Source organism: Aptenodytes patagonicus, chromosome 3, assembly GCF_965638725.1.
Source record: "Aptenodytes patagonicus chromosome 3, bAptPat1.pri.cur, whole genome shotgun sequence".
Taxonomy (NCBI): Eukaryota; Metazoa; Chordata; class Aves; order Sphenisciformes; family Spheniscidae; genus Aptenodytes; species Aptenodytes patagonicus.
The window spans coordinates 117,297,872-117,324,838 of NC_134951.1; the positions used below are offsets into that span (position 1 = coordinate 117,297,872).

General features: G+C 41.6%; 1 protein-coding gene across 2 annotated transcripts in view; it reads left to right on the forward strand.

Annotated features, from left to right (window-relative positions):
* Positions 1-16,388: 16,388 nt before the first annotated feature.
* TTBK1 (tau tubulin kinase 1) overlaps positions 16,389-26,967 on the forward strand; it is a 102,691-nt gene continuing 92,112 nt past the window's right edge. The window contains exons 1-3 of one of the 2 annotated variants that reach the window (XM_076334822.1): positions 16,389-16,430; positions 16,564-16,722; positions 25,108-25,255. In XM_076334822.1, coding sequence (XP_076190937.1) covers positions 16,615-16,722; positions 25,108-25,255 — 256 coding nt within the window. In that variant the 5' untranslated portion in view covers positions 16,389-16,430; positions 16,564-16,614. Of the gene's footprint in view, positions 16,431-16,563; positions 16,723-25,107; positions 25,256-26,967 lie in introns of those variants that run through there. The other variant, XM_076334823.1, reaches the window with a different exon arrangement.

The following is a 26,967-nucleotide window of genomic DNA, read 5'->3' on the forward strand; positions in this document are numbered from 1 at the left end:
GGGAGGGATGGTTTTCATTGTGTTATTTTGGGATAACTCTTTGGTGCTTGGGTTGGAGGCGGGAGGCTGAGAGTTTCTCCTCATTAGCTTTTGCAGGGTGGGAGATTTTACTCCTGTGTGCATTGCCGTGTCTTCTGCAGCTTTTTAGCTTGAAGTTTCCTGCCATTGTCTTTATTGCTCACGGTGCCCAAGTTTGCACTGGTGAATGTGACTGTAGTCATTATGCTTTCCCTGCATACCGGGAGAGGCGGTATCCAGTAGCCTGGGTCTGACCCACCAAAACTTTCAAGATGAGCACCATGACCTTGAAGTGCATCTTGTATTTAACAAGGAACCAGTATGCTATATGAAGTGCTGGAGTGACACTGCCACTCCATCAGTGTTGCTGAACTACTTGCATGCCAAGTTCAAGACCCCCTGTGTCTTTTGGGGGGTGGGGATTTCAGTACCTGTTGGTATCATGTTTCTGAGCAGTCCAAACCAGCTGTATATTAAAATCTTTCTTCTATATTTTTGAATTTCCATAGGCTTGCAAGGAGAAAGTATAGGCAATTTGATTGATAGAAGGAAAGGCTTCCTAATTTTACTATTGCACATGAATTTCTTTATATTCCTTGTACTGTCACTGAAAATGCTACCTTTTAGCAACAAACTTCTCGGTGAGTCACAACAGAGATTTTCAGCCTGAGAACTTTTTCTTTGTATGAGTGAAATTTAACCTCACGTTGTGTGTGAGATAGGGTGTGCTAATGCTCCCTCAACACTAATGCTTATAGGTGCTGTGCCTATACAGGTGCTATGACTAAAAGGCAGTGTGCATCCATACTGTCTCACTAGTAGTTATTCACCACATTTTGGTGTATCAGCTTCTTTTGAGACTATCACTCAGTATAAGAGGGGCAGGGTAGGAATTACGTGTTAATGTTTTGGCTTTTTTTCCTTTGTATGCCAGTGATCATCCAGCTCATAACAAGCATTCTCATGCTGATGTATGTGGGATCAGAAACTTTTGAGATGTGATGCTCATGAATGGTGTATGTGGTGTCCACTGCTGTTACTTTTGTGTTCTGTGTGCTTTTGCATGCTTTGTGATACTCTCATTCCTTCAGGAATGGGCAAAGTTCCTCTTCTCTGACTGGCAAAGAAAAACACTGGAATTATCATTCCCTTGTAGGACAGTTTTATCAGGATCAGTCTTGGGGATACCTGCCTAACCTTTTTTTTCTTGGAATAGTTAGCAAGAGGAAAGTCGGATCCCCATCTGGAGGCTCTTGGTCCTCCAGAAAGGAGTGTCGCTGGTGTTAGGAAATTTATTTCACCAGCTCCCAGGGTTGATGCTAATGAAGTGGCGCTTGTGGCCCATGTGTGGATTTCCTTTCCCTTCCCTCTCCATCCCAACCCCAATGTTTGGTGGTGAAGGCAAGTGTATCTCTACACTGCAACAGGCAGCATGGAGCTCTCCTCCGACGGAAGCAGCTGGTACTCGTTTTCCAAAGCAGGAGTGATCAGACAGATCCAGGAAGAGCCAAATCCCTCTTTCATCTTTATCTTTAGTGCTTGGATCCCTTCATGCTGTTTCTTGTCCTCTCTTACAGAAAGATTGCCACATCACTTTATAGCTTATTGGGTAGCCCACTACTCTCCTGTGGGTCTTGCTGTGGGCTCCTCTTCAGTTGTGTCCTGTCAGTTTTCTGCCTTGGTCTTATTTATGTATGTATCAATGTGCAGGGTCCAGATAAACTCTGCAGGAATGGCTCCCCATCCTGGGAAGGTCCTAGATTAGATTCATTTGCCAGAGCTCCATAATGACCTTCCAGTAACTTTGAGAACAGAGCAGAAGACAGCAAATAGGGCCTTATAGAGGAATATGTCTCTGTAAAGTCCTCAAGGGCTTTGTAAACCGTTCCCTCATTTTTAAGGGTTTGTTGGCTTTGTTGGTATCTTCTCCTTTGAACGTTGCAAGGCACAGGCCAATATTTGCTGGAAGTATTTGCTAAAAGGGTGTTTTAGCTCTGCTAGCTTACTGAATAAGATGCAGAATGGGCACGACTAGTGCTTCGCTCCCCTTCTTCCATCAAAAAAACCCAAAAAGCGGGTATTCCTCTGAAACATCCTGAAATCCCCTTAAATGTCATTGTGGGACACCATCCAATTGGAATAAATGTTAAGATTGCTTTGGGAGAGAGGAATAAGGAAGACCAGCTATGAGGCCTCCCTCCCTACGGCAGAGGAAGAATGGGAGAATCTGTTGGACATTTATTGAAGTGTTAGGAAGGAGAGGTGGGAGGTGAGGGAGATGATGTGATTTTTATACTGTGCGTCTGAACCCAAATTGAGACTCCCTTGCCTGTAAGAGTCTCACCAGCTACAAACTGGGCAATGGCAGTCCCCCATGTCATGCAGGACCAACTCTTGGTCTTCTCCACAACAGCCTGTGTATCACACTGTTGAGACCCACGACAGTTATCCCAGAAAATATGGGAAATAATCTGGCAATAGTAATGTGGCTTGGAACTTGATGTATTAAGTGTTTTTTCACATTAACTTTTCTGGTTTTTGTAGACCAGCAGATACATCAATGTATTGGACTTGATGGAGGAAAAAAAAATTGACACACCAGCTTTTTTCATCAGACTTGCAATCCCTTTTGGTCTTACCCAGTTCCACACTGTTTTCCATTAAGTCGTCTTCACTACTCAAGAGCCGTTTACATGTGAAAGGGTCTTTTTTGTAGTTGAGAAGGAAGATGTTGACAGTGTGATGGACTGTAGATGTAATCAAATAAGATGTGCTTGGAAACCCTTTCCTTTTGGTGTCAAGCCATGTCATCTTCAATTTGGTGAACAATATGAAAGGAACAAACTGCAGATCATGGGCTGACTCCATCCATATAGGCGCAACAGGGAGCAGAGAGAATGCTTGTGGGCGCAGATTTCCTCTTCTCTGGAGAAGTGGGGCAGCCTAGCCTTAAGAAAGAGATTTAGCGTCAGCCGTGACAGATGGAAGTGGATTCCTCACTGTCCATGCGACAGTAAATGCTAGGAGGCTTGCTGTCAGCCCAGAGGCTGTATGTGTAGAAAGCTTTGGTGGCCTACCAATCAGATTTGAAAAGATTGCAAAAGGGATAAGGAGAAGTTGATGTCTAGTGAAAAGGTTTTGATTATAGGATTATAAACCCAACTGCTCAGGCCAAAACCCTGTATTGCTCCAGTCCTTTTTCTGCCAGTGACCAAGAGATGATGCTTAAGGAAAGGCTAAGAGGACACGTACAACATGCTTGCCCTAGTTATACCCTTCTTGGTGCTGCAGTCTGCAGTTTTTCAGTCTTTTTGTTAGCCTGAATAATTTTGTATGTACACAAGGTGTGTCATTCCACTGGTAACAGCACTCTGTTGTGAAACCTAGCTATGCATTCCTGTGTGTTTTCCTCTCTTTTAGCCAGTTATTAGTTTTAGAGAAACTTTAGTTTTATCCTGGGACATCTTAATTTTTACGGCCTTTGGTCTGATGCCACACCAGAAGGTTTTGGCTATCCAGAGACACTGTTATTAGTGAGATGGCTCTATCTGCGTACTTGTTGAGTTTTCCTAAAAGCACCTAGCCTTTCCTAATAAGTCTATAAATCATGACTTCTCCCCCCTGCCTGCCAGTTAGTTTTATTTTTCATTTTCAGTTTTTGGAACATGTCTGGTGCGGAAGTAAGACTCTCTGATTTTCCAGATCCTCTGCAGAGCTCTTTAAAATGAACAACAACCAAAAATCCTTGACATCTTCTTTCTTACCTTTTCTCTATTCAGTCTTTCTATTTCTTGTCTGTCTGTCATCCAGCGGACTGGCTGGCTGGCTGGCCTCTGGTCAGGTGTGTGTGGATAATACGTAGTTTTTATCTGTAGAAATTTGCTTCATCTCTTTAAAATCATCAAGAAAAAAATACTTAACTTGGAAGAATTTGTGCTGTTTTCTTCTTTTGCGCACATCTTCTATTTTTAAAAGACTTTTTGCTTGTACAATAAGTCAATTAGAATTAAAATCAAGCAATTTAAAGGACCAAGCAGAACTTGCGCTAGCCAAAGACTTTTTTTTTTTAAAGGTGATATATTTCTGTTCTTACTCAACAAAGTTGAGTTACTGTTGAGTTACAAAGTTACTATTTAAAATTTCATCTTGGTGCCATGTCCTGACTCCATGAGGAAACTGAAGTTCCCCGTTGCTGCCTGTTTCCCAAAGGCACAGCCCATCTGTTCTTCCACGGCAAATCACTGTGCTCCTTTATTCTGGTCTGATGGGGTAGTTTTACTACTACATTTTTTCCATTTAGGCTTGATACAATTCATTTATCTATCTCCTTTGAGTCTATTTTTTTCTTTGGTATGTAGTACTATTCCTCCCCTTGAGTGACCTGGCCTTTTTCTGTGTGCCTTGTTCCCTGGAGCGCCAGAGAATGCCACCCTGTTAACAGGTTCGTGGGGTACACGTTACCTCCATGTTTTCCCTTGAATCCATACATCCTAGTTCCCCACCTTACTTCTGAGACCTATTTCATCTGTTTGGTTTTTTGGGTCCCATTTAAATATCACATACCCTCAAAACTGCTCTTTGGGAGCGGGGGGTGTTTCTTCTAAAATTCTGCCCATTTTTTCCCTACCCTGCATCAGAAGTTACAGAACTTGGGATTTCATCCAGGCTATCATTCTTCGCCTCTATACCATTGAAAGCCATATGGATCATGCTTGCCAGCTTCTCCCTGGGGTGATACAGAAATGGCTGTTCTGGACTAGACCACCCAGCATGTTACCTGTGACTGTGACCAACGCTGAATGCCCAGGGGGGAGCCGGAGGTTGGAGCTGGTGGGCCGTGCTATTTTCCTGGAGTGCTCTCTCAGTGCTCGGTCGCTTTCAGTTCAGTGATTTTTTTTTTGGTCAGAGGTTTTTGTCATCATATGCAGTTGTCCTCTGCTGGCTGGTTTAGGTTTTTTTGTTTGTTTGTTTTTCTTAGGTTTTTTTTTCTATGAATTTGTCCAGTTCTTTGGACTCACTGTAAATGCTAACCTCCACTGTGTCTTGCAGCAGGGCATTGCACAACTCCTCTGTGCTTTGCACTTGTTTCAAACATGCCACCTGCTAGAGTTGCCTGCTGCTGCTTCCGGAAAAAGCGGTGAACAGTCTTTTCTTGTTCACCTTCTCCATGCGGAACTTGGTTGTGTAGACCTCAATCATACCACACCTCAACTTGTTGTTCTTCGTAAGAATCTGCCTCCCAGCACCTGGTGTGCCAGTCTTGCACCTGACTGGCAGGTCGCCGCATTCTGCTTTCACCTCACAAATTCAGCTGTCTGCCTGTCAGGTATCTGAGTTGCTTCTGCAGCATTCCTTTTCCTCTGCCCAGCGGGTGGGTATTCCTGGTGCAAGAGGATGGGATACCGCCATCCAGTGAGGAGGTGTCACCAACAGGATCATTGCTAGTCACCCTAAGACCTATTGCCACAAGGTGTTTTCCCCTCCTTGGTAGGAGCATAGTCTGAAGGTAGGAACATATCTGAAGTTCTTCTCTTCCCCCTCCCCAAACCCCGATTTGTGCAGTTCATCCATCCCTAACATGAAAAAGCAATATGTTGCTGGTGGTGTTGGGTTGACGGTTGGGTTGACGGTTGGACTCGATGATCTTAGAGGTCTTTTCCAACCTCAATGATTCTATGATTCTATGATTCTGAGGACTGTGAGGTGCATGTACATCTGTTCAGAGGTAGGTAGCTGTACATGCAGTGCTTGAAGCAGACTACAGCCGTCTTGCCTTTCTGCTGCACTGCTGCCTGCTTCCCAGCTTCCAGCCTTTTTAGAGGTAGTGGAGAGCAGTCAGTAGGTAGTTCTGTTGTTTCTCTCTTCTTTTAGCATAACTTTTTTTTATTTCACTTCTACAGTTAGGGACTAGGAACTTCATAGTCTTCTTGACATACAGCTTAAATTCTTGATACATGTTCTGCGCACTCAAACAAGGGGATGGTGTAGTTGTCTTATACTTTTACTTTCATATAGGCATCAGCGCAGTGCTCCTTTTGATTGGACGCTCCATTAACTTGTGTGTTTTATTTCCCTCATTTCATGAAGAAGAGCAAGTTGTTTGTTGCTTTCTTGCTGAAGTACCTCAGTCAGAGAACAGAAGTCACCTGTGTGGTGACATTGTGTTAGGAGACTTAGAGCTTTGTGGTTTAATTACATCTTGAATTATTTAAACAGAATCTAGCTGCATTAGACTCTCTTTACTAGTTTAGGAGTTATGAAAGTAAGTTATCGAAACTAACTGGTTTCTTTAAATTTTGCTTTCCTTGGAAAAAAAAAAAAAGGTTGGCCTCAGGCAGAGTTACTCCACTGCTTTTAAGCAGAAGTGGCTGAATCGTGTGATCTCATGGAAGGCCGAGAGCTTCCTGCTGTGGAGACGAACACAGAGCGCAGCTTGACTGAAGCTGAAATGGATCTGAGGTACCGCTCCTCCATTGTGCTGGCACTTGCGTTTGACTGACCCTACAATGAACCAGTTCAAGGAGCTCTAAGCCAAGGAAATAACCTTATTTATTAGGAAGAGGAACAGTTTTTCTGCTGGTACAAGTCACTGAACTGGCTCATGGTGGAATCCAGCATGCAGGAGTTCAGAGCTGGCAGGAGAGAGGGGAAGCTGTTTCTCTTCATTGCTGGTAGGTTTTTAGATTGGCTAACCCAGGAACGTGAAGCTGTGGATCAGCGTCTGTTTGTAGGCTTTATGGAGGAGGAAATGTAGGTAATGCGGTGTAACAGTGCTTCCATTGATTCTCAACTTTCATTCATTAGTGTCTAAGCACTCAAAAATGTGATTTTTGTTTTTTTTGGTCATTTAGTAAAATTTGCAGTAGCTAAAGCATGCCTTTTTAAAGGTGCCAAGCCTTGATCAGAAAACAGCAAGAGGTGCCCAGCCTGGATCTGAAAAGAGCGTGAGATCTAGAATCCACCATCTCCCTTGTTTTAGGTCCTGTCCTTAAGGAAAACTCTCATGAAAAAATAATTTGCAGTTGTCAGGCTTCAGCTTCTATCGGAAGATGAGCTAGAATGGGAGAGCCCTTCAGTTTCTTAAATTTTCATCATAAAGAGATACTTCTACACTACATTCATTTGCTTTTCAGTGTGCCTTTTGGGTAAGATACATGCATTTTAAAGAGTTTAGTTTTCAGGTGGCTGGAAGGCATCTTTCAGCCTTTTTTCAGCTCCAACTTTTTTAGTGACCATGAGGCCTGGATGCTGGCCCTTTACCAGACTCCACTGTCTCTCCCCAATTGTAGGCCAGGACAGAATTGCCTCCCATTTTTTTTCCTGCTTCTCTCTGTAGCAATGTTGTGCTCTGTATGCGTGACCTGTATGACTTATTCATAGACGTCTGAGCGTGAGTTTGGTTGTATTAAGAAGCATTTTGTGGAAGATGCACTTTTTCTTTCTGCTGTTTTCCATGTCTAGAAAGAATCAGGAGCGGTTGCTTGTCAAGTAGAGATGAGACTTAAGGGGCTTTGTCCATTGAGCTAACAGGAAAAAAAAGAAAATGTAAAAGGTGCAAATGCAAAGGGCAGGTAGTCAAGTATTTTCTCACTCTTGTGACCATCGACGTGGGGGAAATGGCAGGAGGCATTTGGGTTCCAGGACTTGGGGCTATCTGGTCGTGTAGGTCTCTGCAGCCTATTTTCAAGTTTGATGGCAACTCAGAAGCTGGTATTTTTAGTGTCGTTGCTTCTTTTGCAAAACAGATTTTCTTTAACCTTGCTACCTGTGTGTCTGATTGTGATGAAATGACATACATTTTTTCCCCCTCCAAACATCCTAGGCTGGACTTGAACCAGTAATTGTTCTGTCTGTGGAGTATTATTAGAAGCGTTTGCCGGTAGCCAGCTTACTCTGGCAAGTTGAGCACAGAATACGCAATTACCCATTTCAGGTTGAGATCAGTTTGAAAAATTGTTATGAGCTTTGACCAGCTCAAGTACAAAATTTAGTTTTCCATTATTTCATTACAGCTATGAATAGAATTAAAATTATTTTTACATTCAGATATGACATAAGGTTTATGATGCTTTTTTATAGAAACAAATTCTGACCATCTGTGTTCTGTAATAGGAAATTCTCAGGATCCTGTTACCTGGCATAGCACTGGCAAATTAAGGATCAAAGTATAAATAAGGTTTCTTACAATGAATCTGCCCTGAAGAACATATTTTGAAGTTGGTTTTGTTGTTTTTTTTTTTTTTCTTTCTAAGAATAATATTCAAGGGATTTTTCTGTCAAGCACAATGAGCTGGTGCTTGATCAAGATCTGATAGCAGAATGAGAAGACACATGCCTAAGTCATAGAACTGCTTAACTCAACAGATAGGAAAACTTATGTATGGGAAAAAATTATTTGCATGGGCTGGGAGAATGCAAGCAGATACTGACAGTTGTGGACTAGATGGCATCATTGACACATGTCAAAATGGATTATATAGAGGCAGTCCAGACCAGCTTGTAAAACTCTTCCATAATCTTAGTAACACCGTTTCTCCGTGGAAACTGACTCACGCAGCAGTGCAGAAAGAAATCAAACAGGCCGTGCTTGCATATACAAGAGTTTTCATGTGTCTTTCTAGGATGTTCAGGCATAGAGAGAAACAGGTGTAGGCCACAGCCATTATCTGCCTTAATGTTATTGTTTTCTTTGTTAATATTATCTTTAGATATTAAGTACAAAGGAAACAAATTCCTCTAGAACTGTAGATCCTTCAAATAACAATGAAATTTGAGCTTCCAATCTAAAACCAAGTTTTACACCTCTGGGGAATTTTGTCTTTGAGGGAAAAAGCTCAGGGAACCGTTGAATGTGGTTGAGAATGCACTGGGATTTCCCAAGGGTAGAAGAAAAAGTGGGTCAGCCATGAGGATATCACCTTCGGGCAAGTCACCAGCTGTCTGCAAACTAAAAAATGGTGAGGCTGCAGATCAGAGAATGAAACTGTAGATTTGCAGGGGGCAGAGGAAGGTTGAACATGCTCCCCTGAGCATGCTCCAACAAGGGGGGAGAGTTCCTTACAAAAATGGGATAAACAGTTACGGAAGGGCTGTAGAGAGATGGTTTAAGTGACTAACAGTTGGCATGATAAAATGTTTTTGTCTGTCCCAGGAAATCTCTTCTGTGTAATTACAAACAGAATCTCTGCTATGATCAGCAGTGGGCTTGAAAACTGCAAAAATTTTGTCCCACTTACTCTCATTTAGTCTGATACGACGTATCAGTGCAGCAAGTGGCAGTTGCCCCACTTACGCTAATTTTTATTAAATTTCAGACAGCGCTTGGCAACATGAAGTCTATGTGGCAAATCTATAAATACGTTATTTTTCCCTGCAAAATACCCTGTCTTCCAGAATTTGAATCAAAATACCAAATGTCTGATCAGGAACTTACTGTTATGTTCCTAACCTCTGAATAGTTTTTTGACAAGTTTATTTAATCCTTGATAATTATGGTGACTGTGTATATCATAAAATTATTTGAATGGGTAAGATGAGCACCATTCCCCCTGGAAAGGAGGTTTAAAATGATTGATCTCAGGCTGCGGGCCTTTTAATAACCTAATGTAACAGGTCATATACAAGACCATTGAGCAACAGATGTTATCAGTTTGCTGTATGGCTGAGTCGGTTATTCAAGGTAAAATACTGTTCTCCAAGAATAAGGACTCGAGGAAGGTACTGTTGACCACAGCTATGAAAAGCAACATGGAGTGGCCACGTTTGAAGGAAGATGAATAACAGCCTCCCCAGAAAAGCAAGGAGAAGGAAGGGAGAGGACTTGCCTAAGAGGGATACTTTGCATTACCGAAGGATCAATTAAACAAACTGGTCCAGGATCAGGTGATGAAAACATGGTGGTGTTTCTGGTGGTGTCAGGTGTAGATTGAGTCTGATACTATAAGTATAACCTCTGCTTAGTTCTTGCTTTTATTCAGATGTATTTGTTTTGGCTACCAGCAGACTACTGAAGCTTTGCAAGTAGTCATCTATATTGACTTTGCAGGTAGATATACTTAAGCTGCAGTTAAATGTTTATTGTATGCAGACCGTAATATTTGCCTGTTAAATTAGTAGAGGTTAAGCTGGTTATGATATTAGAGGGATTTCCTGGTGTTGGATTTAATTTTCTGCTTGGATCAACAATTGGAGCAACTCTGTCAGGGAGATTGGTGGAAGGTAATAGACTTTCCTCTCAAACTCTCCTGCTCCCCATTTTTTTAGCTTTGCTGCTGAGATGTAGTTGGAGAGGCTTAGGATCCCATAAACTGCCAGTAGTGCAGGCCTGCTTATCTGGTGTGCGTTCCTAATGATTTGTTGTCATAATTAGCTGTGCTGATTCTCCCTGTAGATAGGTGGTTTTGGCACAGAAATCACTGGTGTGTCTGACTACTCTGTAATGTATGTGAGTACAGTCTCTGGCAGTATGAAATTATGTGTTTGGGGGTTTTGTTTGTTTTGCTTAGGTTGGGTGCTGTTACTTGTAAGTCACTGTGCAGGCAATAATACATTCAGTTGGCTGTGCAACCGGGTAGCCATAATAATGCTGTCAAGGTGTTATCTGTTATCATATTTAATATATTTATGTATGTTCTGTTCAGTGCAGCCTGTTAGCAGAGAATCCGGACCTGTCTGTCTTGATGGCAGCTTTTTTTTGGGGGTGGGGGGATTTTGTTTGTTTGCTTGTTTTTGTTTTTCCTAGTTATAGGTACATCACTTCTTAATGGTCATAAACCTTTCAAAGGTGAAAAACAGTCCCAGTATCTCGCAACCTCACCTTTAGATGTTTTGTTTTTTACAGAAATGAAATGCTGTGAATAGCAAATCCAGAATTTCTAAGGCTGATGCCTTTGCATGCCTATGAGAAGAATATGTCACAGAGGAGACTTTAAGCCGCAACTGCTAGGAGTTGAGCCTGCTGTCTAAGCAGGGTTTGCTACAGCAGAGGCAGGCAATGAAGGAAGATATGTGTCTTCAAGGAACAATTCAGAACCTTTCGAGCTCCTGCTGTCAGACCTACCCTAACAGTGTATGACTTGTTTTTAATTGCCTTTTCAAGTTCAGCAGGAGGTATGATGTATTCCAGGGCTGAGGGGCTGTTAGTCCAGTGCACTGTATTTTTTTAATCAACTTGTTTCCTGTACTCTCATATGCATTTCTACCCTAATAACAGAATGCTAGTGCATGGTACAACTTATTTATACGAAGATTTAAGGGGGTTTTTGTTTGTTTTAATGTGAGAGATTTCATTTTTATAATTGGTATTGTGTGTTGGAAGTGGACGATGTTTGTAAAACAGTGAGGGACACTGAGTGTGTGCAGTTAATGCTGCCGTTAACTGAGCCCCAGTTCTGCTGCTCAGTTGCACTTGGAAACACCACTGTTTTTCTTCCTTACTTCTAAGCACTCTCAATCCTACTTGTTATATTCTCCTCTTATTCCCCACCCCATCTGTTTCATTTTGGCTTAATGCCAGTAAAGTTCATGTTGGGAATGGCTAAGTTATGGTTAAGTTCTATTTACAACTTTTTTGTTTGTTTGTTCCTCCCGTGCAAGTATTGGACAGGGAGAATGATCTGATTTCTAGACTGCAGTTTACTGGGGTTGCTTCTTTTGTTTTTTCAGATGTCCAGCTTTGTCTCACCTAAAAAGCTCTAGTGTTTGCATCAGCTTTCTAAAACACCATTGGGATCTGCTCTTAAGGTGGATCCCATGTTCATGGTGGGGAACGATAAAGTGAAGAGGGTCATGGGCTACAGCAATCTAAATAAACTTCACTTGTTCTAATTGTTCTAATTTGTAGGCTTCCAAAGGTGAGGATGTGTCCTGAAATAAAGTGGGATATTGCAATTCCTCCACAGGGAGATTAAGACACTTAAGATTATCCAGGACCTTTAGTGAGATGGTGAGAGACAGACCTCCATAGCTTTGTTCTGCTGTTTAATAACCACCTTGCTTCTGACGAGTTTTCAACTTGATGTTTGTTTGAGTTTGGCTGTATTTTGAGCACTGCTACCACAGTATATTGAGAGTGAAGTAAGCTAACATAGGAAAAGATCTCATATATACGTTAGGAATTTCCACAGGGAATGCTCCATGTTTATAAGTTTAATTTTAAGAGTGCTGTGATCCTGCAAAATTAGGAAATAATTTTTCCAGTAATGCTGTTTAAAATGTTGCTTGCATGAAAGAGAACATTGTAAGATAGGTAACTGGGTTGTGTATATGAGACTTTTTGATTGATTATTTATTTTTTGGTGTCTGATCTCCTTGAAGGGAAAAAGGAGACATACACACTACTTCCTCTACGAGTAACTGGTAAAAACACAAGTCTGGCCATACTGAGTCATATCACAGGTCCATCTAGGCCAGTATCACGTTCTAAGTTGGCCAAGAGTGGATATCTAGGGTAGAGAATAAGAGCGGGGAAAGCATATAAAATGACTCCGCAGAATGCTCTTGCCACGTTCAGTGAATTGAAGGCTTCCTAAGCTAAACATGGAATATTTGTATGTAACTGTTTCATGGATTTTTTTTTATCATTATTTTTAGTGAATTTGTCAAGTCACTTTTTGAATCTATGTAAGCTTTTAGCATCTGCAGCGAAGATTTCTTCAGCTTAACAACTTGTATGAAGTTACTTTTGCTTGGTCTAGTTTGTCTCCTGATGAACACACGCGTGAACAAGGCAGATGTGTTTGATGTAAGACTGCCACACTAATTGCAGCATCCGTCTTGCAGACTTTCCTCCTAAGTTTGTTACTGTTGCCTATCCCAGTCATGCTTCTCTGCTGGGTCTTGATTTTCAGGTTGGCTAAATAATTGCTGCTATAGTGCATCAGATTTTGTAAGCTGCCTTAAAAATAAGGAGACCATTTACCCGCGAGTACTATTGACTGGAACTGTCTTGATGCCAAATAGAAGGAACAGCTAGCAGAGCAGTGTGTCAGAATATATAGTGGGGCTTATTAGCCTGTTTAAGCATTGTTTTTTGGATTTCTTTTTTTTAAAGGCCAAGACTAAATTTATAAAACTATAAAGATTCTCCAGTATGGGCTGGAAGAGATGGCAGCATGCAAGAGCTGATTCCACACTTCTTCATGCTGAGGTTGGCCAAGAGACGGCATTTGGTCCTGTTGTCACTGTTTCTTTCTCACAGCTGCTTTCATTTCTGCTTCACTTGCTGTTTCTAGGAAGCCAGTTTTACAATATCTTAGGATTGCTCAGGTCTCTTGCCTGTCTTCATGGGAGAGGAGTACAATCATTTCTAGACATCCTGTACATTTCCTGCAGGAAAAGACAATCTGAAAATTCTTGTCTTCTCAGCCACTATCTTCATTATGTATCTTTACATTCTACGGTCTGTATATTTTAAAGCTAAAAGTGATGCAGATATGTCAAAGTTCATATGCTTGGTCACCCCTTGAATCAGGAACAGCTTTACTGGAGTTCAAGAGAGAGGTAATCCTTCCATCTCTCGTCCAGTTCCCCTTAACATCACTTAACATTTAACATGCAGAAATGATGCTCTCTGCTGTGTGTTGGAGAAGAGACAGTAGTGCCTTACCTCTCCCCCACTGACCATCCTTTGCCACCTCCCTTCTGTAGCTACATTAGCAAATTCAGCTCAAGCAGGGGGCTGGCTGCAGGCTTTGATGCTAGTCAAACTATTTACACTGTATTTTATTGATTTAGAAGGACTTACAATAACGTGTAAGTTAAAAGTATAATTTAAATGTGCTTATGTTTTCTGCACAAAGGTAACTTCATCCCTTCTTTTGCCCTTTCTTTGTGATGCTCTGGAGACCTAGGTTAATGTGTTATGTCTTGCCATGGGTGTAGGCAATGCTTCAGTGTTACTCTGGTAAACCCTTGGTCCATAGGCCTGAGCACGTTTCTGCAGTATTAGTACTGCCTCAGGAACAAATTTTTTATATGTTAACACTGCTTTGTGCTGCTACTCTGATCTAAAACAGCTTGAAATTTGTCTCAGGCTGTAATTAAATTGGCTTTTTGGTTTGGCTGCATCACTCTGGCTATACCAGAGCATATCCGTAAACTTAGTTCTGTAATTCTGTATTGCCAAATGGCTGCTATTCATGGTAGTGCCCAGGAGGATTTTGTTCTGCTTCAAAGCCAGTGAAGATTTATGCGACTCCTTTAAATAACAAACATGTTATCTTTGTACACATGTATTATAACATTGATAAAGGAAAGTGGAATAGCGCACCAGGGAAAGCAGTTCTACCTTGCCTAGCTTTGAGTGCTCATAGACTTTCATGCTCTGTCTCTCCTCTAAAATTATTCCTTGGGATTACTTTCCACCACTAGTCACTAGACTGAAATCTTATTATGCGCATGCATCGCTAATGTGTACATCATGTACCATACTTTTTAGGTGTTTTGCTGCAAAGTGAAAAATAGTGCATGGCTGACTTTCTCTGGAAAACTCCCAAACTTTTTTCTGTCTGTCTTTGTTGCTACTCCCACCCCACGTCCTGGATCTCTAGCTGCCTTTGTATCCCCTGCAATCCAGAGCCTGCATTGTGCTGTACTTGTCCTCATGAAGTGATGCCAAGAGACCTTCAAGAATAGAGAGGGGATACCTGCCTCTGTACTTGTGTGTTAATGTTGGGTTTTTATATTTTTATAACATTGAGGGCTTGGGATAGTCTATAATTAAATGACTATTCTTTAAATAACAGAAGAAAAGCCAGCCTTAGAAGAGATTTTTGCGGGGATTCTCTCTCCTGTGCAGTCTGCGGTGTTGTGCAGGGAGGCTGGGTGCACAGCATATGCAGACCTCACTGGTAGCTTAGGGTTGGTCAGTTCAGAGGTTTTGGTGACCATAAGGAGCCTGGGAATGGCATTAGACTTGCTCATCAGGAAGAAGCAGCACAAATGTTGTGCTGCCAAACATAGCATGTACTTTCTCATTGGAGAGCTTTCCAGTTTCAATACCTGGTGACTGAAAGGGCTGCTACCCTATACAGATGCAGGACTCTTTCTATGAGAATTCAGAGCATTTTGCAGCACCTTTCTTCTGAATTTCTTTAACATTCCGTTTCTTCTTATTTCTCTTCTATCATTTTGATTGTACTTTAGCTGATGTTGGACTCTATGAACATTTCTCAGCAGCCCTCTTACTGCGTTAGTCTGTTGCTCCTTTTTTCCATGTAGTTATCTTCTATATCTAGAATGAAATCTTCTTTTGTGAAGATCTTTTAAGAAGATCTCTTTGAGATCTTTTGTTCATGTTTTGTTTGATCATCCTCTATGTCTTGCACTTTTGACATACTTCTGTCTGCTGCTTCCTTGTGCACACCACATGCTGGTCACTTCCTATCCTTCCTTCTCAGTCCTTTTATTGCTAGGGAACGCGCTCTTTTCTCTATTTGAGCTCATAATTCACCGGTGACTTTTTCCCTTTTTTTGGGCCTGAAAAAGTGTGATGGTTGAATGACCAGCTCTAGTCTTTTTCTCTAATTTGATATTTGCGTTGTTAATCTTATTTAAGTCTGCAGTCAGAGTGCTACAGTAACAGTCATTTTTAGGATGGAAAATATTTCATATTTTGGGGGAAGGACGATAGAACTGCCAAGAAAGCTCAATAAAAGATCCATGCTTAATAAAAGATCTGGCCTACTTCTAAAGCCAGAAAAATATCTTGCAGGAAGAGACGAAATGCACTAGGAAGATCTTTTATTACTCCTGTTTCAATTCATTTTCTTCCCGGAAAATGGAGTTAATGTGTATCTGAAAGTAATTTTTTTTGTAGAAGAATTATAACCAAAAAAACCTCCAAACAAAATTAATTTCAGCATAGGCTATCTGGAGCTCCCTATAAAAGCAGGAAAAAGGGGCATGAGGTAGAAAGCAAACACCATAGGAACAAGGTATCTCTCTGTATTTAATTTGATCATTTTTAGCACTGTGTGTATGCTGTGAGGAGGACTAATTTATACATGGCTGAAGCCCTTTCTAACCATCCCCATCTTCTTTGCTTGGCTGTTCATCACAGTGATAGTGTCTGTAATCCTAGGCCCTTCTACCCTATTCAGATGCTTTTAGGCTTATTGAATGCAATACCTGGCAAACCTTTCTGATTTGCATTGGATGTTGTCCAATGAAAACCATAAAAACTTCCTACGTAGCAGCTGCTCTGTTAAAGCAAGACCTTTTTGCCTGGTAACAATAACAGCTCTTGCAGCATTTGGCATTAGATTCTGTCTGACTTGTTGGCTGTCAGGCCCAAGAGCACTGGACTCCTGCATGGTAGCTGGTAATTGTCACCCTTTTAGTTTGTGCTGCTGACTTGAAGCATGGTTGCGTCTGCCAAGTTTATGCATGGAGTGAGCTCAGGTGTTTGCAAGGTGAGTTTGCCTTCTTTCCTAAGAGACTGGTTCTGATTTAGTCATAAGCAAAACCTGTGGAAATGTAGCATGTACTTCTGCCGTGACATGTACTAATTTTGTCATTCCTTCCCCCTGCCCCTTTTTTCCCCAGATAAATGGCTCATTTAAATTGGGAGCTACTAAAATACTCTCTGGCTAGCAAATGCAGTGCCTAGCAGCAGTCATCAAGGACGAACCAAACATGAGTGGAGGAGGGGAACAGGTCGACATTCTTCCGGCCAATTATGTGGTCAAAGATCGCTGGAAAGTGGTGAGTAGCTCCGGCTTTGTGCTTCCTTTGGTGGCCCAAACAGATCTCCTCCTCCTGTAGTAGTATAGAAACTTGTCTAGTTAATCGTGGGCTCCGGCAAGCAACAGTGGAGTGGTATGGTTTGACATGTTAGTAAGATACTGCAAGAAGATGGTTAATATTGCTCTAGTGTTTTTTAGACTGTCTGGTACTTTTAGAAGACTAAACCTGCCAAGGATTTTTAGGTAGGATTGAACTGTTGCAGCAGGCTGAGTCATCTTTTAGTAAGAAACTTAGATTTCGAGTTACTGTGGCAAAGAATACTACAGACGTGCCTATAAATAAATTACATTACAATAAAATAATTTAAAAGCAAATGTTTAAGGTTGGAATGTCAACTACTTCAAAAGTCAGAAATTCCGTGATTAGCTTGTTGGTACAACTTCTGTGTAAATTTATTAGGATACTTTTTAAAATTATATCATCACATGTTAAGAGTTTTAGTTCTTCATGGGACAATGGTCTCATCTGTTGTACAAGCTGGATGGGGTACACTGAACTAGTAGCCACTTCATCTTTTATGTATTCATTGTATGGCTGCAGATATCACTATCCATTTAAATTCATGGCATGAGTTTGTCATTTAAACTCAGCTCTTTATGTTTCTTATTGCTGTAGTATCTGTGTCAGGTACTTTTTTTCTTTATTCATGCTTTTACCAGGTGATACAAGAGAACTATTAGCTTGCTTTTACAGATAGGGTTTCAAATTTAGTTAAACTTGATTTATTTTTTTTTTTTTTTTATTTTTTATAGACTGCTTAATATTTATGACCAAAGCACAGCTCTGCTAGATATCATGGGCATCTAGTCATGCTCATCACTTCTATCGATGGGACCTGGCTGTCTTGCCTTAGGCACCCAGCAGATGAGCATGTGATTAATGATGGCTTGTGAGCAGAGACTTCAGCAGCTTGACACAGAAGAATGCTGTGGTAGAGACATGGGGAGAATCTCATCCTCTAGGCCTGTGTTTTATTGCCACCAGATTTGTTCAGAGGATGCAGTTCCTCTTACGTATAAGACTTTCTCTTTAGTCATAAAGTGAGGTCTCTGGGATGGTGGGGGAAGTAGCATTATATTATCACCTCAGTTAAAGAAACTAGAATATAACACATGAAAGAATCATGTACCTTTATACTTCTTGAAATTCTGTATGTGTTTTCTGAGAGTTTTTGTTTTCTGGCTTTAAAAGCTTTGCTTTTAAAAAGCTGAAAAAAAATTTAAATCCCATGTGTGCCATTGTGTCCATTTTTAACTTGGATTACCAGCAGTGTCTGAATCATTAAACTCAGAGCAGAAGCCTCGCTAGTTTGAACTACAAGTAATTTGTAGTAGTAGCACTAAGTCGTTTCTCTGTGCTAACTAGCTATGGTACAGCTGCCCTGTGAGTTTTGCAGTGGGCTGTGAAGAGCAGAGGACTAAAGAGACTCAGGACTCTGAACTCGCTTCAGTTCCAGGCTGTGGATAGGTTATTTTCAACAGCCCACTTCAGACAACATGCTATCCTTTCGTTAGACTTGCCTTGTGCCTGTATCTCTTTTGTTGCCCTGGACAGTTCCACCTTGCTCTGTTCTTGTTACTCCCCCATTGCCTGCCTCTCTTCATCCTAGCACTTTGCTCCTGCTTTCTCCACAGCCCTCACTTTTCTGTCTGGCCTATCCCCGAACAGCCTATTTATATTTAAGCAATTCAAACTGCTCTTCATTCTCCATGCTTCCTGAGAGCAGATGGAGAATCTCAATTTTCTCTGTGATTAGATACCAAAATGGAGACAATCCCTATCCCCCTCCCAGAGCTTTCTGGCATGGCTGAAGGAAAGTCTTGCTGTGCTCTTGCAGCTCTAGGTTGGAGCACGTATACTTGTTTTGGCAGGATGATACATGTGCAGGTTAACTGACATATAGGACTTGAAACATGCTCTGTGCTTATGGACTTCTCAGAAAATACTGTTTGCAGCTTTTATCTGACCCTCCTTGCACAAATGGAAGTTTCCACAGAGCCTACAACTTGGTCAGATTGGTGCATGTTCTTTGCAAAGCTGAATTTAGACACTCTCCTGAAGCTAAGCCATTTCTTCAGGTGTATGGTTGCAAATACTCATTCTTCTCCATTCTCCTTTACCCTAGCTAGCTTCGGCTTGTACAATTCCTACTGTTCATCAAACTTTGAGTTTCTCCTTCATAGACAGGAGTGCTAAAACTTCTGTAAATGACGGGAGTATTCTTTTAACAAAGTCTAAACTTTGTTCTTGGAAACAGCAGAACTCTTAAAAGCACCGAAAACTCCAAATAAAGCCTAAAATATGCTCAGTTATGTTCATAGAGGAACATTTCAAACTAATTTTAAACTTGGTAGAGGCACTAAATGTGGGATTCGGTGACTTCATTGTTGCATGAATCTGTGACTGGGGACTGCTAGAAGCTCTACCCACTAACCCTGCCTTAGAAAATATAGAAATGTGTAGCTATATTGTCAACAACAACGACCTCTAACTAGAGAAATAGCCTTTTATGTTTTATAATGTTGACTAACAGTAGTCTTCAATACTGCAGTGAGCTCATTGCCCCACTTGAAGGCCCTGAGAAATTACACAACTTGCTAAAGGGCGTAAATAGCAATGAGAAATTCTAATTCCCACCTCGGTGAGTAGAGCTGGGAATTTGGCCTTGTGCTATCTGAGTTGTGTGTTGTGAGCCTTCATTGAACAGTCATTTCTGCCCCACTAAAAAGTGCACACCCTTTAGGCAGGCCTTTTGCGCTGTTCCCTTGTTGTGCTTGATGTTGGTGTGGGACCAGTCAGAACTGTGAGCTGTATGGGGCTCGAAGTAATCTGGAAAAAATATAAAACCACCTCTGTTGGCCCAAGGAAATGGATAGCGTAGGATCAAGTGACAGATGAAAAAGGGAGTGTACCTTAAAGTGAGCATACAGCTGTAACCTCAGTAGTACCATTTTTTTCTTTATCAGAGACCTTTCTGAATCTAACCCATAGCATGCAAGCTGGATAGTCCAAAGCTTTGCTGTGAGAGATGGATCCTGCTCAAGCAGGTGTGTGGCATATTTATGTGATGCTGGGGTTCAGCTGCCAGAAGGTTTTTTGTGTAATTTGTCCTCCCATTGTGACTGTCTCTGGCTGGGCATCTGCTTGAACCTTGTAGTTCTTAGTGCTGGCATACTTCCAGTATTGAGCCAATTTCTAATTTTAGATCGGTATAATGTATTCCTTGAATTCCTTTCCTCCTCTCCTCCTATATGCTGGCTGACAAAGTTTTGAAAAATGAAGATGTTAGTTCTCTGCAGTTAGCCTGTTGGACATCTTCCTGTCACGCCAAGTCAGTAAAGTTTGGCTGTCTGACAGCAATGATATTTTTGTTCTTATTTTTGGAGAAAGGCATGGGCAGGGAGTGCTTATGCTTTTTATCAAAACTTTTGGACTTGAAGTATCCTTTTGAGTCATCATTCTTTACTTGCAGATATTTTTAATGTTTTGACTGGATGAAATTTGGACAGTACTGGAACCATGTGACTTTTGCTGAGACCCCCGAGGGTGACTTGATCCACATATGCTCTGAATGATGCGAACTGCTTAGTTCAGGGGAGATAACAAAGTCAAACATAACTTGTACTTGCTTTGAACTAGGTATAGATGTTAAGGCTGAATGGATGTGTCTCTATTTCACCTAAATGCTTTGTATTGGGGATTCACAACTGAGATTTATTAGCAAGACAGAGTTGGCAGCTCCTGCACTGAGCTTTGAATGCAAGTGGTGAATCTTGTACACATGTATGCTCTTCTGTCAGGTGCAATCCATGCCTTGGTTTCTTCCAGGTTTCTGAGGTTCTTGAACCGAAGTTTTGGTTACACTTGTCCTTCTCCTGTTTATTTTAGAAACCTTGCTGGAAGCCCCACAAACCTTTGTGGACTCTTCACCTTGTCTTTGTCACAAAGGCCATTTATGGTTCCAAGAGGGAACTTGGGACAAGGAAGGTGCTTTGTCAGTCTTGGGGCCTGTTTTGGTCTCACTCTGTGCAGAATTGCTTTAAGTGGGCTTTGGCAGGTCTTCAGATAATTTAGAATGTGGCTGATTGACTTCTCCTTGATTGGCTTCTCACCAACTTTATATAAGTTAGTTTTCCCTTGAGATCAGTATAATTCCAGTCCTCCTAAGCAAGTTGAGTGGACTCAGAGTTTGGTGAATGTAAGTCCACTCTTCCTTATCTGTTGTTAAGTCAGATGAGGCCTGCTAACCATTTCTGGATCAAGTAACCCATTGAGTTGTGCAGCAGGTGTTGCAGTGCTCCTAAAAGGCAGTAACAGTAGTCCCTGTTTGACCTTGTCAGTATTTGAAGCCTGTGGGTGACAGCCTTGACCATGGCTGAGTTCATCATAGGTCGCTGGCTCTTGGTTTGGTCCTTTACTCTGGATTCAGAGCACATGTTCTTGTTCCACTCATGCCTTGGTCCTGGAGAGTTTTCCTGGGAAGGTCTAGTCTTTATATAATATCCTTGGAAGGCAGACTTTGTTTAGAGCAGCAGCGTCATATATCCTTGCCAAATAAAAGATTAAATTTGCAATTGAAGGCTATTTTTGGTTGGGGGGGGGTGTTGCCTTGGTTTTTTGAACTGTCCCTCTGTGAGTACTGATTTCTGCTTAGTGGGAAGGCTGTGTGTTGTTTGGTTTTTGTTTTTTTTTTTTAATAGGCTCTGGAGGCTTGTGCTGCAAGAGTCTTTTCAGGATAAATCAAAAATATTTCAGGATATTTAAAGGAGACTTCAAAGCGAGCCATCTGTGTCCTGTGTAACTACTGATATGTCCAGGGGGGCTTTTGGGAATGGCTTCCCCCATCAGGACATGGCTGTTTTGTGTTGGTAGTCCTGAGGGACAGTCCAGTTTGGGGAATTCCTGGAACCCCCTAGTTGGAGACTGCCACACTGAGGGGTCAAGTAGAGTGGCTTTTTGGTGACAGTTTACTCCAAGGGCCTAATGTGGCATGAAACCTCTTAGAATATGGAAGAAGCACTGCAATGAGCTGTATGGTTGTGTGGCTGTTAGAGGGATGCTGGAAGGACTGAAATCATGTCTGAGATGCAGCTTACTTAATTTTAGTTGTCTATGTGCAAGTTCAGATAGATACCTGTGTTTGATCAGATGAATTGTTCACTTGATTCCACAGGCTGTAATGGAAACCTGGACACCCAGCTCACATATAGGCTCGTGCATTTAGGTAGAATGAATCCTGCTGGTGTTGTCAGCCTGCATCCCAGTCTTAACAGTTAATGGACTGGTGGAAGGTAGGAAACAGGATGAGAATATTCCCAGTGCAGCGAGGCTTAGCATGGGCTGGTGACTCGTGATTACCACTTAGGAGATTCTCATTAGATGTTCCCTTCTTTCTTGACTTTGTGTTTAATGGCTTCATTATTTGTTTATTTTCTTGAGTGGTATATGCCCATCTCTCCTTTGTGTCCACCAGAAGGCTGTGTGGAGTTCCCCTTAGACAGTGAACTCCCACAGACTACCCAAGCAATGAGGAAATGCCTGTGTGGTATAAGCCCCTGACCTCAGCCAAGGCCTTGAGTTGCAAGATAACAACTTGCTCTGCAACAAAGAAAAGAAAATGGCTGCCAATGGCCTCTGGATGTTGCTGAAAAATCAAGGAGGACGGCAGTGCTGGTAATGATGAATAGGACCATCTGGTGTGCTGGGAAAAGTATGCCAGAGAATAATTTCCATAAGAGGGTGAGAGAGGATGTGAGGAAGCAGAGGCAGCTTGAGGGCTCTTGGACAGCGAGGTGCATCCATTGGCTGGAATGTGTGTATAAAATCGGTTTTCTGATTCAGCAGAAGCTCTGATCTTGATCTCATGTCATCTCGCATTTGTTGCTCCGTAGACTTGGTCCTCTGTCCAAGGGGTCCTCTGATTTGGCTGTTTTCCCAGGTGAGCAGTCTCAACACCTGTACCTGCTTATCCAATGCACATGTTCTTTTGCTTTTTCTGAGGTAGCAATCCTAGTCTGTCCTTAGTTTTTCTGGGCTCCTGATCATTCTCTTCATCCTGAAATGAACCACTCCTAACTCAGTGGGAGCCTCTAGCAGCAACATGATTGATATTGTGCATTGTACATGACTAGACATTCCTACAGATGCTTATAGTGCCACTATCCTAATCGTATTACTGTGTTGTTCCATTTATATTGTAGTGGCTTTGCATTTTGACAACTGTGTTGGATATGGGAGCTGTCCTTGTTAAGGCCAGTGAATGGAAAAGGATCACTGTCTGCGTCTGTGCTGGCTCAGCAATATTTCTTCCCAGATCCATTTCTTGAATTTGCAACCCAGCGAGATGTTTGGGTAGTCTATGTTTCTTCTCCATCCAAGCTATGTTGTGTTATATTTATTACTGTTGACTTTTGCTTGTTATGTTACCCATTTTCCCACTGAGACTTTTTAAATCTTCCTAAAAGCCCTTCCGGATCCCGACTAAACTTTTTGCCTTCTGCAGTTTTTACTGTCCCTTTCCCTTCTGTGTCATTAATACCTCAGGCAACAGAAGATCTTGTGTACTGAATCCTGAGGTATTAGCTGTTGTTGCTATGCTGAATGTAGCATTGTTTTGATAGAAAGATTTTTTTAATAGCCAGCTCACTTAGTGTGAATTTCCAAGTACAAGTAGGGCTGCACTATAATAATTTATGAATAATATGTGGTGACCTAGTTATTGGGCTGTTTATTGTATGAATATGCCTGTTTAGCCCAGTAGAAGGTTGTGAGGAAAAATAACAAGTAAAAGGAGAAGAATGGCTCCGGACAGCAACTCTCAAAGGGTTATCAAGAAATAGCTTCAGAGGCAATAGTCAGACTGTTAATACAGAAAGTACTACCTTCTTCATGCAGAGCTGTTTTCCTTGACCTGGGAGCCAGAAAAACAAATGGTTTGGGTCGCTTTAAAAAGGAAAAACAACCTGCCCTTGAGAGGCAGGGCCCTTTGTTCAGCAAACCGGACAGATGCACAGAACAGGCCTTCTGTGGTGCAGAATAGACTAAAATATCATCTAAACCTCATTAAACATTGTGTAAGATACATGTTTGACTATCTGCCTGATTTAAACTTCTTTTTCTCTTCAAGAGTTATTGCTGCCATTGGAAAGGAGCAGCACTCAGGGCTTCCTGAGCAGTTGTGAACAGAGGGGACATAAAATGCTGAAGGGAAGGGCTTCAGCTAGGTTCAATGAACAAGTGCTAAGCAGATCAAAGGAACCCTGATCTAGCTCTGCTGTAAACCTGAATTTGTTCCTGGGCAGCATAGTATGCTTTAAATATATCTAAGAGAAACAAATATAAAATAATTTTCCTGGCATAGACATTGACACTTGCAACATGTTAGGAGTCTGTCTTATGCATGCATATGTATAACTATATGTGCATATGCTGTCAAGTCTCAGCAGAAGGAGAATCAAGGAATCACCTTCCAGGAAAGGCAGAGGATCCCAGCTTGCTCTCTGAGTGGGTAGCTACTCTAGAACAGGCAGACGATCTATCTCTAGTAGGTGCGTATCAAATATGCTGAAACTTAGACGTCTTTAGCTTTGAGTTTATGTCAATTGAAATTGTTTTGATTCCAAGTAGTGATATCCTCTATTGTGAAACAGTCTTTAATTTTGCTCAGAGACACAAAAAGCATCATCTGGTGTGGTTTAAAATTAAAAAGAAAAAAAAGAGAGAAAGAGAAACAATGGAGCTGTATTTGTGGCTTGTATGTAACTGTTTTGAGGTAATGCAGTTGGCAGTTCTCTGAAATGTGACACTGAAGTAACTTCACTAGCAGAGCAGGTCAAGCATCTTGTAAAATACTCCAGTGGATGTTTTTTTCTGTATTTAAAATCCTGTGAATGAGATGTAAACTTCATTTAACTTATTTCTTGAAAGCATTATTTCCAACTACCATGGTTGTGTTTTACTGCAGAGATGTGTTTGAGAGGGAATGACAGTTTTTATCTACCATGGTCTGGATAGTGGTTCTACTATCTCCTTGAAGGGTCTTTCCTTGAATTTTGGCAGGAACATTATTGAGGTAATAGACGTTATCATTTGCTTTTAAGTGTATCACATGTCATCGCTTGCTAGGCTTGTTCTTTGTTGTTACAGCAAAGAATTTATACATAGCGCAGTCCAGTGGGTAGCTGGACTTTTGCCTAGCTGTGCAGTGAAGGGATTCAGGCACGGCACAGATTGGGAGCTAAGTTTGTTCTCCCTATGCAGTAAAGAAGCTAGTGCCTGGCTCTGAGAGCCAATTTGATGTTCTCTCTCTTGTACCTTGTACCAAACCTCTTCGTGCTTTTCTAGTTGAAGAAGATTGGTGGTGGTGGCTTTGGGGAGATCTATGAGGCGATGGATCTGCTGACCCGTGAGAATGTGGCCTTGAAGGTGGAATCAGCCCAGCAGCCCAAGCAAGTTCTCAAGATGGAAGTGGCTGTCCTGAAAAAGCTGCAAGGTAAGGCAGAAAGCTCTTTGGAAGTGCTAAAGGTCACTCTGTGTGTTAACAATTAGAATCCAAAGTTGCAAATGGTTTTTATAATTTTCTCTTCAGCTTCCATCTACATGTGATGTTACATTAAGTCATTCAGCTCAGAAAGTTATTACATTCTGCAAAGTGTCCTACTCAAGTGAGTTCCAACTACAGGGACTATTTTTGTCCGCCAGGCTGTAAGAACAATGAGGAGACTTAAACCAAACTGTTGGTACGCTGGTCTGTACACTCTGGTGATACTGATTAGACAGTAAGGAATAGAGCAAGCAATGTCTAAGAAATGAGGTTAGCTGATTGCCTCCCAGAGGACCAGGACAATGTTTGTGACTATAGCACTGTGAGCGTGACAGAGTCTTCAAGTAAAACGGTTGACTAGTAGATGAGTGCAAAACGTGGATAACATGAAGTATAGGGAAACTGGCAATTAGTTAATTTTTCACGTACCTGAAGGCAAAGTGTGAAGTGATTTTTTAGGTCTTTTAGTTTTGGGAGTTGGTGGTTTTGAATTATGTTAATTTGAATGATATGCCTATTCTTAACTTTTCCTAACACAGCTTTATATTGGTTTGCATGTGGAAGTCAGCCCTGGGACCATCGATTTCTGTAGTTGAACCTGGCAAAGCTTATAAGCAAGTTTCAAACTGACTGGGAAGCAGCAAAATGGGAGCCTGCCTTGACTCATGTCCAACCCTGCTTCCACTTAAGAGATTACACTGAAGGGGGACTTGCCTTATGCCAGGATGCTGTTTTCTGTTTGCTCAGATGAAACTATAAATAAGGCTAAAAGTTAAAACTTCCTTTGCTGGTCTTTAAAGTCACATTATCAGGAGTGAACTAGTAGAATAGGGTGAAAGAAGCCAGCCAGTATCCCGAAGGCTTTTGCAATGCTGATGAGATATAGTTTAACACCAAAGGGTGCAAGGGAGCAGTCTTGCTGCAGTTGTTCCTGGCTGAAAGAACAGTGAGGGGGCTTCTACTAAAAACTGATTGCTAAGGGAGGATGTAAACAAAGAATTTCCAAATCTCCCTTTGAGGAACTGAGAACTGCTGTTTGCTGAAGTGCATTGTGCATGAATTTCCTTGTGAAGGCAAGGCCAGCTATTGACAGGTACAGTTTACACGTTCTAGTATAATATGCCTTTGAAGGGATGTTCCTTTTTGCAGGATTCCCACCTGGGCTGAGGAAACACCTTCCCATGAAGCAGTGAGTAGTATCCCTATCACCAGGGTTTATGCTTCAGAGATAGTGTTGTGGCCCTATGTCTGTGTCTATACCTCTGCTCTTGCACGAAATCTCCAGAGATATGATTGAATTAGAGGGTGAGACTGTTGCAGGTCTTGTGAAACAGGGGTTACTCAATGTTTGTGACAGATTGCCTCTAGGTAAAAGTCAGTGAATTATTTTTGGAGGTCAAATAGTTTTCCACAGTTCAGCTCTTCTAAGAGGAGGACTGATAAGGCCTTTTTTGAATACGCTGTATTGTAATAGATGCAGCTGATCTGTGTAAAGAGAATCGAAACAAAGGATAAATCAACCCAGGTCATTAGGAGGAAGCTTGCTGTTGATCTGTGAAAGGCCTGGATACACAGAGCTCCCAGAGAACAGCAGAGCAGGTGGCTGAGGTCTGAAAGCAATGTAGTGAGGGCAAGCAAGGCAGAGATTTAGATTTTTGCAT